This window comes from Anser cygnoides, chromosome 4, assembly GCF_040182565.1.
Source record: "Anser cygnoides isolate HZ-2024a breed goose chromosome 4, Taihu_goose_T2T_genome, whole genome shotgun sequence".
In the NCBI taxonomy this organism is placed as follows: Eukaryota; Metazoa; Chordata; class Aves; order Anseriformes; family Anatidae; genus Anser; species Anser cygnoides.
In genome coordinates, this window is record NC_089876.1 from 40800927 (window position 1) to 40816784 (window position 15858).

The window sequence follows — 15858 nt, forward strand, 5'->3', positions numbered from 1 at the left end:
CAGGTTTAAACTGTATGGTTTACAGTATTTTATGTTAAACACCAATTGATTTGTCATGCTAATAAAATCTTACCAGTTCAGGGAAAAAACACAGTCAATAGGGAAAAAAGTAAATGTGCACTTATTTTTTTAATCTCTCTTTAAAAGCCTTCTTTCTAGGCAGAAGGCTAATGAAGAGGGCTACAAAGGCTACTCTGGAGGAGTGGTGGGAGGCCCAAAGAGGCAGGAAATGTTTACCACAGTGTAATACAACTACATGAAATTGCAGATTAATTTATGTTCCTCTGTTGTAAAGTAGAAAAAAAGTTACAGAAACAGCATTGTTCTTTGTCAGGCAGGAATATATTCATTATCTTATCTTTTTATTATTATTGGCTTTTAGTGTTAGAATGCACAGAGATCAAGTTTTATTGCAATTTGTTTACCACAAGCTCAAGCTGGCAAGACAGCTGGGCCTCCTTCAGGTATGTAGGCCTCTACATGCTCATCACGTGCTAGACCTACCAACCGCCAGAAAAGAAAAAAATCAACACGTTCTATTATTCAGGAAAGCCACCGTTTAAAATAATGCAAATTACACACATGAATGTAGTAAGTCATAAGTAATTTCAAGATGATAACGAGCAAGTGCATTTGCAGCAAACACCCAACTCCATCCCTATTCACTTCAGAGTCTTTGGCAGATAGGTAACGTGGGCAACAGGAATACTATCCGAGTGAATTATATCCCCTGACATGTAGGGATGCAGGAGTAAAACACCTGTCCACTCAAAGGGATACAGACAACTTTGCTCACATGAAAAGAAATAAGTTTCACTTTGGCTTTGCAAAACACACTAGTTAAACTTCATACTGATTATTCTGAAAAAGTGAAAGACAATCCAAGAGAATAAAATGAATGAGACTAATTGCATGCAAGACAGCTGATACAAAAATTCAAAATATGAAAAAGGGGAAAGTTTCAGCAGATTTGCAGAAGTGGGTGGGAGTGGAATCGTCTATCTAGCACTTCCCTGAAGAGTCACCTTCAGCAACTATAGAGGAATTACAAGTCTCCTCTCCCCCAGTTTCCTATGCAAAATTTCCCTTTCCACCACAGTTCTGACAAACATATGGAAGACATCTCTGGCCAAGGAGTCTAGCTTCCCTTGCGAAGCTATTTCACAAGCGCTGTAACTTCACATACTGAAATTACAACCTTCTAATAACACCTTTTTCCTTCACTGCCCATCACTGATGGCAAACGCTGAACCAGAAAGAAAAATGTTTATTTAACTATTTTTAGCCACAGAAGATTCCGGTTGTATTCTAGCATGATAATTCTATGCTCAGAAAAGGCACTTATCATAAAGCAGTTGTTAATTCTTAGAGAGGTAATTGGTTTGACTTCATTTGATTAAACAGCCAAGGGTAGACAGCGATCTGTCACTGGGTGATACTTGCAGTCTACATGAATGCTTACAAGCAAAACCATGAGAAATTGAAAGAGTAACACAGGAACAATACCCAAATGCCAACCAAACTAAAAAGCTTCAGGTAACTTAACAATTCCAGGAGTGTCTTGTCCCGAGTGCAGAAGGGCCTTCAATTTCCAAACAGTTACAGAAAAGTCAGATTTGCCCAGAATCCTGAAGAAATTCACCTCTAGCAACCACAGAAGTAGTAGCCTGCTGTTGAGGACAGCAACTATCCAACTGTTGATACCAACTACCGCACTGCAACGGTAACGACACACAGAAACACTCTTCACAGGTTGCAGAAACACCAAAGGCCACGCGCCTGTATCAGCACATCAGCATCACCATCCACTGTGGATTTTACAGTAGAAAACTGCAGAAGTAACAGCAAACTAACCACAGAGTACCCCTGGAAGAACCAGGGAAATACTGAGAAGGGAGGCTGTGACTGTGCTTGGGTTGTTTCCTTGACTACACCACGTGAAGTCCAGTAACAACAAAGCCACGAGTCCGTCACGGCCTACACCTCCGGGTAGGCCCAGACTCCAGGTGCCACTACCCATACGGCAGTCAGTGATCCCACAAAGTGAAGAAAACTTATGCTCAGGATCAGGTACTACAGGCAAACAGAAAGGAGTTGTTCAAAATAACAAGGGTCTAAATTCCAGCATGATCACTTGTGAATGCAGAACAAGAAAGACTTGTCTGTCTCAAAAAATACCGAAGTATGGAATTCCTTGCCTTATAATGAAATTCTTTAACTGGAGGGCAGTCTAGCAGTATCACAAATCAGGCGTTTCCACAGCACATTACGTGAGTTTACAAAACTGACAGAATTTGAGACTGGTAACAGACTGGCGTATGAGCTAAGCCACCATTGAACAACAACTCTGTTCAAGACCTAGCATTTACAATTCCTAAGACTTCTTCTCTGGTAATAACAAACGTCTACTCTGTAAATACACAGAATCTTTGAGCAGAACCTTCAGCCCCTGTAAATACACATGGCTTTACTGAGATCCTGGAATTTATTAACTACCTTCTCCCTTTTAATATGCAGGTCACCTTTAAAAATTATTACTTTCAAGTTTGTCATCATATTTTTGATCAATAAAGACCACTACCTTGTGCACTCATACCAAGATGGTTTTGGCATGTCAGTGCATTCTAAACGCAAGATACAAACTACAGAATGGTTCAGCTTAGATCAGTATAATGACTCTTCGTAGTAACGTCTGACAATTTCTTACTCCCAGTTGGAACTGGAGTTGGGAGTTTAGAGGGAAGTGCAAATCTGAACATCTAAGGTCTAATTCAATGCCCCGTTCTAGGAAGCCATTCAGTTAGCCTCAACCACAAAAAATATATATAATTATGCCTGAAAAGTGCACGTTAAATTAGGTTTTATAACCAAATACTTAGTCTCACAGTGTTCTTTCAGCACAAATGGAGCACCTAAGAGCAGCAAGGTAGAAACCCAAAACGTACAAAGAACTGTTTACAACAACCAGTCCATTACTGTTACATAAAAATATTATCATCCATAGTGCAGCTGCACCAGCTCTTTCCATTAAGTTCTCAGAGAAGGAATCACCAAAGATGACACAAAATTCAAGTTGCAGTTGAATTTGGTTTCTGAATTAAGAATGTCACTGAGAACAGATGTACATGGCCCACAGCGTAAATGCTCCAAGTAGCACATGCAGCTGAAGGGGCATCATATTGTTTCACAGTCATCAGCATCTACCTAGCAAAAATGCAATGGATTTCATGGCAGGGAGAACTCACACCAGTGTAGTAGCAACATGGTGTAAAAATGGTGTAAAATTAACTCACATTCTTAGTCCACAAATGTGTTTGAGACATCAGATTTTTGGCCAAGAGCAAGTACTCCATCTTCACTCAAAGCTTTATCTTTTTTTTCCTTTTATCTAGCAAATGGGCTTCATCTTAGCTCTTTGATGAAGATGGTGCCAGCTTAAGCTGAGAGTTTAATCAAGTTCACAGAACATCCAAACTCTGGTTTCTAGTCAGCACAGGCAAACTGTTCTCTGCTTTTAAGAATTCTTATCAAGCTGTCAGAGTAAGGAAACAAGTTCAATCAATAGGATATGTCAGCACTACTGAAACGTATGCTGGATGTTAACTCATCTTTTCTACCAGGCAGTTGGATCAAGTAATGTACGGACAAAATGAAGGATACGTTGCTTTGTTTATCACCTACATATACGTGCCAAAATCAAACATAAGATTTTAACCAGCTCTAACGTCAAGTTCTAAGTATATGATATTTAACAACCAACACAAACTTATCTTAGATAAACTTAAGAGTTCACAAGCCCACACTCACATAAAAGAAGTCAGAAGAAAACAATTTTAATAATAATGAGAAAAGACATACAGCAGCAGAAACCAGAACAGGTAACAACTAGAGACTTTACGCAGATACACAAAACTAGTTCCCATGCTGATAACAGCGTAATAACCTGAAATTTCCCCTGTAAAAGGAGATTTGCCTTAAAAGTATACATTTCATTAATGCATTTGTTTAAATCAGGGGAGGAGTTAAGCCTAAATTCACTGTTTATTCATCTCCTCCCTCCTTAAGGATGACTACCAATTTACACGATAGCTTCAACTGAAGTTCCTGGTGGAAAAAAAAAATTAAGAGATTATAGACAAACATACCATCATTGTTGTCTTTGTGGCCCAATATTTTTCCATCAGATGGTAATCCTGGAGGGGCTCATTTTCAGATCCCCATATTTTCCTGCAGATCTTCTACCCCCCTGTGGCAATAATATTTTTAGAATTAAAACAGAATTTCAGCTTATACCACAGGAGGAATTCTGATGGAACATCAAATTCAAAAATGTGGGGACACTTAACAAGTCGAATGGTATCTCAATTTCTCAAAAGCAGTTTTGTTTCCTCCTCTTTGATCTTAAGGTTGTGAGAAAAAAAAAATCCCAAGCCTATACTTGTCCCTTTGATGATTAACAAAAAGCTAGGGGAGAAAACACTACTGACACAAGAAATTAAATTCACTGAACCAATTAAACCAGGGTATATATTGGCAACATGATGTTGGTGTACTTCTCAGGTGGATAAAGTTTTACTGTACTTACAGCAATATTTGATTAACTCCTGTCTACTGTACAACAAGTTTTGTAAAGAGTAAATAACACTGGTTTTGCAAATTCATCATAAGTGAGAGAATACAGAAGAAAAGTAACACCAGTGTAGGCTTAAAATCAGTATGAAGAGAGTTCAGAAAGTACTAACCAATTTTCACAATGAAGTTCCAGATAACTCTTGGCACTTTTAAATAGCATTATCCTATCACTTACGCACTCATCCAATGCCTCGTTTGATTAAAAGACTAGAAATCGACCATGTGTCAGATCAGCAGATCATAACTGTGGTACCTTCAGCACTGCACATATAGTAAACCCAGAGATTAGGTTATCCCATTAACTAACACGCATCCACATTAGGGGTTCTGTGTCATGACAAATTAACAGAACTACAGAAACTTAATTTCAGAGTGTTTGCTTCTTTAAGGACAGCACCTTATGCTGTTAGGTAAACTGCAAAGATTTTGCTGAATAAACCCAGATTTGAAGGGCTAAATACTATAAGGACAGACAATCTCTCAGGAAATGGAAGCCAAGGAAATTTGGATATTATAAATCAATCATTAAGGATGTATTGTTTATTATACAAACACTTGGACTGTTGCAGTAAACAAAATTTAAAGATTTTTTTTCTTAAGGATGTTGACTCCATCCCCAATAATCTAAAGGTATTATGCCTAAGAGTGATATCATACACGTCAGAAAATAAATATTATTTCTAAGGCTTACGCTTCGCCTATAAAACATTTAAAAGGCACTAATTACTTCCATTGAGAATGTCACACGGACACTTGGAAAGATCAAAATTCTCGTATTTCATTTTTCCTAGAAAACTTTTATCAATAATTTTTTCCTGTTCCAAGCAAACAGGCAGCTTTTCTGGAACAGGACTGAAAAATATAACTTGAAACACTAAGTGTTTCTTGTTTCTTAAAAAAAAAAAAAAGGATAAACTTGTCAGATTTTACTTTTATAGTTAATGGATTAATTTTATAGTTAACTGATTAATTATAATTAATTATACTTGACTCATGAATCAAGACAGTAGTAGGAGACAGGCTGGAAGGAGTCTGAAAGGCAAAAAAATATATTCCTCTCAAATTAACTAAAAACATCATTATTTATAGGCATGGTTATCTATAATGATTATATAGCCTAATTGAATCACGATTTCATAAACAGTAAGTTTTTAAAATCCTTTTTAAAAAATACACAAAACTACATTACAGGTCCTGATTCTGCCTTGGATCAGCACTGGCGGTCCTTGCAGTACACAGAGTCTCAAACCCAGTCACAGAGCAGCAAGCCACACACAAACCACTCAATGCACAGTACAAATCATCTCTTCAGTGTCTTAAGTAAATTCTACCACCTCAGGTACCCCATTACGTTTAGCACAAAGGGCACTGATTCATATCTCCAAAGGCTAGAAACGTTGCATTGAACTAAAATTATAGAGGATTAGATTAACTGCAAAGTAGCTCGGGGCTCTTGGAATAAATATTTCATGAAGTTATAAAGCATGTAAATCAGCAGTCATTAGAATTACAAATGGCTTGTTGCAAAAAAAAAAAAATGCCACCTATGGCCAACAGTAGAGATACTGACAACAGTAGAGATACTGACATTAACAAGTATTATGTTAAATGGATAAATGTCATTTCAAATACAGCCAAGAATTCTTTATGATGCCCCACAAGACTGCCTCCATTGGAACAGTCTAATCCAAGCAGTTTTCATCAACAGTAGTTAAAAACTCCATGTGGAACCATTACGCAGTCACATGTAATTGCATCATGACAATTGCACTGGATTGATGTTGTACATACTATACAAATAATAAAGAAAAGTTGGCGTATAGGAAAGGATTACATCTCTCCCCAAAGACCTCTTGGAATCACAAATTGTAATATCTATTACTATTTTTTTTATATCATTATATTTTAATTTCTCATCTACACTACTAAAAATTGGCTTTTCTGTGCACATTATCTTTCTTTATAATTGTTGTATCAAGAATATTAAAACAAAGCTTTAAACACTTGAATGAACTGCAATATTTTATTGTGCTGTTACACTGAATTTTTATGGACATATTAAAGGTATTCTGACATTTAAAAAATAAATAAATACAATCTGTCTGTAGTCAAGACACATTCCATAACAATCCCAGCCGCAAACTCACCAAATTATTGTGTAAACTGACCCATAAATTTTAAGACTGTACTTTCAAATATCAAGACTTGGAAGCAGTCACGTATTTCCCCAAACAACAGCTTAAAAGAAAAATCCCTACAGAAGAACTATGAGTTTTTAACTGTAATTTCTACCAATTTACTGCAGCCAGAAAGTGATACTTAAAAACATAGAGTTCACTTGCAGTAGCTCTTCATTCTGAGAGCGTTGTTCTCCTAGCCATCAATTTATCAAAATCTTACTCACAAGAAGAGGGACACTTGATGTTTAAAAAGCGACACCTCTGAATGCAGAAGCTATCGATGTACAAGCACTTAACAGTTTTCAAATACAAGTTTAATTTATAAAACTCAGCTTCTGGGGAAAAACACCCTCACTTCTCACTTACCTTACCCTTATAAGTTTTATTACCATAGTCAAAAATAATGTTTTAAAAATACACATTTCATATTTTTTCTTTACATTAACTTAACTCATAACAGGCATATTTAATTCAAAACACATTTCAGTAAACTGGAATTGCAAGTATTCTCACGAAACCCGAACCATTAGTTCATTCGTATCTTATAAAGTTGATGCATGTAGTTTTTGATGCAGTGCCATGGGAGATTAACATCCACACTCAGAAAACGTATGAGCAATTTCATCCACTGGTTAGGGAGCAACTTGAACTTAAACCTACCAAGTCTAATGGGAACGCACATACATTTACTGGGCTATGAAGCTAAGCAACTGAGAGGAGAGTCTGTCAGTTTTGTTTTGCCTGCCCAACATCATGAATTCAAACCTCCAGCTCTAAATTAGGCAGCCCAAGGATATGAACGTCAGCTATCCGTGCTCTGCTCAAGCGGTCTCTCCAGTTCAGTATCGAATGCCCAAGAGGACCTGTCCTCCCTTTGTGTGCAGGTCCCTATCCCAGCACTCGTCAGGTCCTTCGCTGAACCATGTCAGCATGCTAAATCAGCAGAAAGTTAACCCAGCAAAAATACCAAACAGTAGAGGGCTTCTCTACTATTTTTTCTTGCAAAATCAGCATACTGAAATGGTTAAAAAGAAGTTCAAGTATAAGCACAAGAAAGCAGGAGGGACCCATGGCAATTGCTGCACAGCAGCAGCCTAACAATTTGATGTCATTAGGCTCCCATAGGAGCACAGCCTTTGTTTCTTCAGACTGTTTAAATAGACTTAGGTCTCCCACAGAAAGAGCAAAGCTCATAAGCATGTGCTTTGGAAAAAAAGGTGCACAACCAGATAGACACATCCCTAAATAGGACAGTCAATTTAACGCCAAAGCTCTATTCCCTTCCTCATTCATAACTTGTTACCTTCCCATATAGCTGAGTTGATTTCAATCCATTAGGCTTTTTGCCCATAAAAGGACAGCCCAACTCCATTCCCTCCAGCCATGCTCTCCTGCCACTAAATCAGCAATGAAACAACTCTCAGAGCAAAAAAGCAGGATAGCAAGGGACAGAGCAGAGAGCTCACGGGGAGGGGGAAAGAGTTGGAAGATAGGGTAAATTGAACAGCGCAGTCTATATTGCCAGCTGCCCTGCAGTTATTTGGCTCAGACGCATTGTAAAACTAAACTCTAACCAGGTTCCTGGCTCAGCTGATTTTTAAGAACTCCATGTTTAGCTGCCCTGCTAAACCCCTGCATAACAAACACATAAATGAAGATTCCCCTCGTCATGAGGGTAGGCAGCATTACAACGCATTACACTAAACCTAGGGTGACATTTTTATCTGACAAGCCCCAATCCTGCTGCCACTGAAGCCAAGTAAAAGTAACTTCATTGGCAACAGATCTGATACCAGGTCAGGATCTCTACTCTGCAGTTAAATACAAAGACACACTCCTCATGGACTTCTAAAAGAAAGAAAATCTAATAGGGGGAAAAAAAAAATAAGTCTACCTGTTTCCACAGTTTCAGTCTCAATTTCTTGTTCCTCTGCTACATCTTGCATCAGATAAGTCTCGTCATCATAAACCAGGACCTGAGCAGCGTAACCCTGTTCTAGTCTGGCACTAGGAACTGGCTCCACAATCACTGCTGGGAATTCAGAGACTGGCTCATTTTCCTATAGAAAGAAAAAAAAAAACTCTAAATACTGCACTGTTGAACTCTAAATCAGTACTTTCCTTTTATGCTCTTACATATTTTATGGAATAATAACAATGTTGAAGGTTTTTAGAAGAAATTTTCTTTTAAATGGAAATATTAAAAAAAAAAAAAAAAAAAGAGCTTATTGTCCACCAGAGGGACATTCCTGAATCTCACTCCTGACTCTGAGCACTTAAGATTTAAAGCATCAGACAACTTTAAGATAACTAAAAAGCTTGCTGTTTTGCAGTAAGACACTCAGCTGTGGGAAGTGTTTCTTCTCTCCCTCCCCCGTGAAACATAATCAAGGCTTTGCCTGTATACTGCAACATACCTACGACTGACCTCTATCTTATGAACACTCATGTTTTGGATTAAATATATAAGCTATCACAAAAGAACTAGCTACTTCAAAGCCCATATGGCTATCTCTACTTGTTTCAGGATCAAAATGTCTGTTACAGCATACTTAATCTGTTCAAGTGTTGCAGGAGTGGAACTCTGCCAAACAAAATTTACCACAACCTACAGGATAGTAGAATACTTCTTTTTTTAAAAAAAAAAAAAAAAAACAACGCAAAATAGAAGCAAATACACTGTTAGCTAACTTTGAAAATGGTCCTTGTACTGTTTTGCTCGTCTCATCCTACCTCAAGACACATCTGAGATCTTTACTTTAAAGAGATGCTTAGTACAGAATTTCTTTTTGTAAGCTCAGTCCACAGTTGTACCACAGACTTCAAAGCTTACTGCTTCCACTCCCCTGCAATAATATGTCGAATAAGAGATCCCTGAAAAATTGTCTGCTCTATAACACCCCATACAACAATCTCTGGTCCATTTCACGCACAAGTTCACAGTAAATTTTTCTTTCAAATTGAGATAAAAGGTATAAAGTGTGTTAGTAAATAAGTTCTGTTTATTTTTCTAACCTCCTCTTTTTTTATTCCATTGCTGTCGAACTCCAGGCCGGAGCCTCCAGTGTCAATCACAGCCGATGTCATGGTGCATCCCCTGAAGAGGCTTTGAGAGCTGCTATCTATCCCAAAGACTGTAATGCTGATAGGCTGAGGTTATCAAAGGCTTAAATTCACAATCCACTTCTGTTAAACAGCTAGGAACAGGTGGCTGAAACACAAAATAGTTTTAAGTTATTTGCACAGTTTACACTCAAAAGACTTTCAACATTTAGAAAAGTTATTGCCTGATGCATCTCTACATCAAGAGAGGGCATCAGTGAACACAACAGAGAAAGATGGTGCTGACCTTGGTAAAGTTAACACTGAACATTGTCATACAACACAAGGTTCAGATTAACTTTTAATAATACGATAATAAATTTCATTTTGGTTCTTTTCAATTTGTTGAATTTCATACATTAATTTGAAAAACAAATAATAGACTTAGATACTTTCAATCAGCCAAAATAACGATGGATTTCTTACTGAGGTCAAACAGCAACAAACTCTGAGATACACGTTTGAGTTAGTATGGTTTTTATACAGCAACTGTTTCCCTATTAAGTCAGGAAATATTTTTCAAATCACATTTTCTCTTTTATTCTATTGGTTCCATAGTCATTTCATAAACCTGTAGTTCCATTAAATTTCATCAACTTTTCAAACATATTGCCTTTCTACAGCAATTCACATATAATATACATCCCACTAATACACACCTAATTTCTAACCTACAGTTTTATTTGAAATAAAAAGCATTGTAGCAGTTCCACTTCTTTCTTTTTCTACAGAGGAAATTGTTATGATTTAAAAAAAAAAAAGTTTCACAGCATAACACTTTAAGTCAAGTAAACTGTGGACTCCTTTAGCTTATAAAGATACACAACCTCCATCTTTGTGAATTTCTTCATACTAGACTAACCGCAGAGCTTTGTTTCTAAACAACTGCTATTTATTTATTCTGTATAAATCTTATGGTTCATATCCTGTCTTTCCAAGAGACAAATAACCTGTGTTCATAAACCCTGGGCAGTGAAGAGCAGTTTACTACTTCAAGATGCAAACTAAGAGGCTTGGCTTCTTGGTTGTACAACAGAAAGCGCATACTCCACGTGAGACATAAGAAGCCAATCTGATACCAATTACCCTTGCAAGTAACTCCACGGAGATCAATGCATTGTAACAGAAGTCAGAAACCCATGATTTTTAATAAAATCCACCTTTTTAGAAAGCTAACACAGTCAAAGAGGTCTAGAAGGGAAAAAAATGCATCTTCCAACACACATAACGATGAAGAAAGAACTTTATAATTAATACTCTAATGGGTAAACTCAATAATCCTGCTTCTCAACAGCAGGCATCCAGCTTCAACTGAATTAATCTTGCCTATACAGTGAAGTGCTAGCTCAGATTCACGCAGAGCAACAGGAGAATCTTCATGGACACAACAGCTTAGGTATGCTAGCAAAAATTACTGTTACTGTTCTCCCCAGCTGGATGTCAACTAAGAAATAAAGTTGAGAAAATAATATTATGCAAAAGATGTTTGAAAAGCTTCATTTATCAAAGTATTGAGAATCCTTCAGCACGCCACAAAAAGGGGTTCAGAAAGGCATCGTTTCTGTTATCCAATCAACTCTGCACAACAAGTCAGTAGCCAAGAAGAATAAATTCTGACGGCAGCTTTCTAGGCAACTGATCCTCATGTCTTGGAAATCAAAACTGAATAAAAGGACACCATCTTAAGTTGTTATTATTGCAGCAGCAGAGTAAGCACAAGACATATTCCAAAGGAAAGGAAAAAATACATGCCGTTTAGAAAAAATCAAGGTGCTTTTGCTTATGTAGGCACTCAACTTGAGAAGAAAAAGTTTGATTCATGCCTAAAAATACTTCACTTGCATGAAAAACCAACACAGTATTACTTTCTTTTTCAAGGAAAGACTAATAATCAAAAAGCAATTCTAGCCTTACTAAGGAAACAGTGGAAAATAAAGCAAAGACCTCCTCCCCTCCCCACACACGATTCAAACTGCAAAGCCTTCAGAAAGCATCCTCAAAGCCATATGCACCTGTCACCCTCCAGGCTTGCAGCACAAAAAGCCTGCTCCTTACCTGCCTACCAATTCCCACATTTCAAAAGCCATTAAATTCAGAAATACGCAGAGTGGAAAAACAGCTGTATATGAATACACCAAAATAACCAAACCAAAGAAAAAAAACCACTTTCCTTGGAAACGGACTTTTTTATTTTAGTTTTCCATGTAGATCCACATTAAAAACACTGCCAAGCACAACCATAACCCAAAAGAGGAGTCCGAAGAATGGAAAATTTAATTTATTTTAATCCAATCAATTTCAAACACTGGCATTATTCCTGCAACTCAGACTTGTGTCCACGCAAGAACATACGAGCGCTACAGGTACCACTTCTACACTGTTTAAGCACGACACAAAGCTAAATTGGTTCCCGTGCAGTGCGTTAATACAAATAAACGCTCGCATACTAGACCGTGCGTACTGCACATTCATACTGAATCTCCTATAATCCCACACAGGTGGCCAAACAGCTGCCAGATCGCAGCAATTGAAAACACTTCATATGGTATACTAGATCAGATTATGTCCAAAAAAAAAAAAACAAACCAACCCACCCTGCTATTTCTCTGTCTCCTAGGTTACAAGAAGTTTTGATGACTTCTGCACTGATTTATCTCTCCAGGAATAACCAATTACCTGCAGAAGTGAAGTTAGAGCAGTGCAGGAACACAGATGCTCCTACAGAATCCTCATTTTCCAGTTACAGCAAAATTCCTAATGAATGAAAACCTTACAGAGAAAAATATACAGGGGGATGACTAGGACGCTCCATCTCTGCGTTCATTGAAGGGGTGGTATCTTCAGACGGATGGCACGGAACCGTCCAGACAAGGAATATACAAAAGGCCCAGAGTCTTTAAAGATCGGGATTTGAATTTTATATTAAGACTCCTCCTATCCAGCAAACTTTTCAAAAACCTGACGGGGTGGAAAAATAAAAGCCCACCACGCAGCAAGTGGGAAGTCAACAGCTGCAGCTCAGCGTGGTTTAGCAGCTGTAAGCTGGAACAAGACACAGACTGCTAGGTGTGTGGACGTCTGGTTCGTGCAGATGCATCCCTTTCTGAACGAAGCAGCCAGGTGTAGGCCCGCTCTGTCTTCACTACGCACTGTGTTCCCGTGGAACCCTTTCCACGTCACTCGTGACTTTCAGAATACCAGATCTATTCCTCTCTTCTCCCTAGCAAGAGGCACCTAATTCAACCTCTGTAAAAGGGAAAGACTGCCTAGACACTTCCAAAAATCGCTTCCAAAATCCACGTTTTCCAAGCCTAAGGGAGACCAAAAGGCCAAAAAACAACAAGACTGATTCTTTGAGTAAGAGTTGATCCAGGTCTTCAAGAAAACAATGATACAATCAGCCAGCACAGAAGCTGGATCAAAGCATGACTATTTTTGAGTTACAGAAGAACATGCAGAAAGCTTAAAAAGCACTACATTTCGTTCACTTCTGGATGGGTGCTCACACCAAAGCAAAACATGGAATTACATCAGAGGGGAAAAAAAAGGGAAAAAAACAAACTCTAAAATTTCCAAAATAGCTGACCAAATCATTTCACTACAGACCTGACATCCAACTTCTGTTCTTCCTAGTCACTGGAAACTGCAGAGACAAACTAGTTCTGAATCACTTGGAATACCCCTTATAACAGGGAAAACAGCTTTGCTGCACAATCCCCGAGTATTTTTATGCATATCTTGCAGAACAGAAAGAAACCTAGGTGCTCCCCCCCCCCAAAAAAAAAAAAAAAATCAGAATCTCAAAGCTACCTTCCTTACCTCAACAGCAAGAAGCTTCTGTTCACCACTACAAAAGACACAGAATATTGGTCTTCACAGGCTGCACTTTTCATAAAGGCTACGAAATTTCCAAGCAGCTTATTCCCATGATTAGGACTATACTTAGAACATCTACATTATGTACCCAAGCATCTGCCTACAAGAAATCCAAACATTCCTATTATGTTTTGGGTAACTACCAGAGAAGGGTAAAAACACCGCACATCGCAACGTAAACGAGTGTGTAGCAGTCATACAAAACACCAAATTTTAACTCAGTCCCTCAGTGTGCAACCACTATCAAGTTAACAGAGAAGCAAACAAGCAGCTTAACAGAACTAAAAAAATAACAGTTGCAAAATGGTATGAAAGGGATGGCACCTCTCCTGTGCCAGACTCAACAAGAAGCTATTTAGGACTGGGTTCAAGACTATCTGTGTAAGACTGCAAATAGTTTTAGTATAGTTTTATTTAAATTATATGCAAACAAACAAAAAAGTCTATGCTTGAAAAAAAGATGCACACGCTTGTACCCACACAAGAAAACAAGAAAAATGTCCAGAAGACTGGGCAGTAGTGATCAGAGGCAGCTGCTCCCACAGCAGTCAGAAGAAACATAAGAGCGCTTGGAACAATGTCCCCCTTTTATTCAGCTGGCATCCAAAATCCTGAGGACGGATTTATGCAGATACCTACACGGATCCAACCGCAAGAGCAGGGCTGCAGCCAGCAGTAGCATCACATACAGCCTTTTTCAAGAAAGCCTTTCCTTAGTTTGATCAAACCAGTTAAAGAAGTCAGCTTGAAAATGAAATAAGTTATACGCACAGAAACACACCGGCCAAGATCACTGCTGAACCCCCTTAACTGCAACAAGGCTCCACAGGGGCACAAAGGTGGTCTTTCATAGGCAGCACCTCACACATACCAAGGAACTGTCACCACCACTCTGATACTACAAAGCAAAGAACACTGGAAAAAAAAAAAAAAACAAAAGTTTGGCCAACTCAAAGTTCTTTTTAAGACATTTTCCCAGACAACTTCACAGCTCTGGCTGACTGATTTACACTGGCATCTGCAAGCGAAACTGTGAGTTAACTTTATTTTCTTGAAACACAGAACAAGTCTAAAAACTAAAAAGGACAAGTTAGTGCAAAAGCTGACGGAGAAAAAAAAATCAAAGAGAATCACAGGGTCCGCTCAAAAAGATGACACAGGGAAGCCTCTGCATCCCCAGCTTCAGGAGAACAAAACAGACAACCATGCAATTTATAGCAGCTTAGAAATCACTCCGAAAGTTACAGAAAGAGAAATCAAAATAAGGAGTGGTCAAAGCATAGTTCAAAAAGTACGGCTGCAAAAAGTGGCCACAACATACTTCAGAGCACCAGGAGCATCCATCCAACAAGGCAGCAAGTCTGTTGCTGAACGCGCAGGAATTGTTACGTCGGATCGAATTAACGGTGTACCCAATCCAGCAAGAAACTCAAGGAACTACTTCCACATATATTTAACCAGAAAATCTGACCATCCACAGTTTGTTCTGAAACCTCAATCAATAGCGAAAGCTGATGAGCCCCAAGAGCTTACAATCACTTAAAAGCTATTAACGTTCTGCAGAAAGCTTTCTGACTTCAGCACTCTTCTTCTGGCCCTTCCCGTATTTTATCCTATTAGCAGGCTCTCTTCCCACTGCTCTCTATTTAAAGATTCCCTGAAACCTTCCTTTCCCTCTGACAGAAGACTCACTCGCATGCCCACCCCTACTCCCTACCACCACTTCTCTTTCCTCCATGTCAATTGTCGGTCCTTAACATCCATTGCCACTCCCCCACAGCCCAGAGCAGGGAACAATTATTCATCGCTTTACATAATAAAAGAGCAGAGACAGATGAAAAAAAAAAAAAAAAAAGGATGCAGGTTTAAAACAAACAAACAAAGGAAGCAGTGCACACCAAATATGTGATTCATTTTCAAAGGATGTTCTAGAGAACAAAGGAGTAAGAATTTCAAGTTAGCTTTACGGAGATAAAGCCCTTCAATGCCTTAACCGATTACTGGAAACAAAGATGCACAGCCTGAAGTTTAGAGACTTTCTGAATCTGCTGTTACTGAAACCTCAGAG

General features: G+C 38.4%; 1 protein-coding gene across 4 annotated transcripts in view; it reads right to left on the reverse strand.

Annotated features, from left to right (window-relative positions):
* ELF2 (E74 like ETS transcription factor 2) overlaps positions 1 to 15858 on the reverse strand; it is a 35444-nt gene that overhangs the window by 18379 nt on the left and 1207 nt on the right. For 2 of the 4 annotated variants that reach the window (XM_066996684.1, XM_048074953.2), the window contains exons 2-3: positions 9828 to 10023; positions 8707 to 8872 (exon numbers count right to left, since the gene is read on the reverse strand). In XM_066996684.1, coding sequence (XP_066852785.1) covers positions 8707 to 8872; positions 9828 to 9899 — 238 coding nt within the window. In that variant the 5' untranslated portion in view covers positions 9900 to 10023. Of the gene's footprint in view, positions 1 to 4145; positions 4247 to 8706; positions 8873 to 9827; positions 10024 to 15858 lie in introns of those variants that run through there. The other 2 variants (XM_013189168.3, XM_013189170.3) reach the window with 2 other exon arrangements.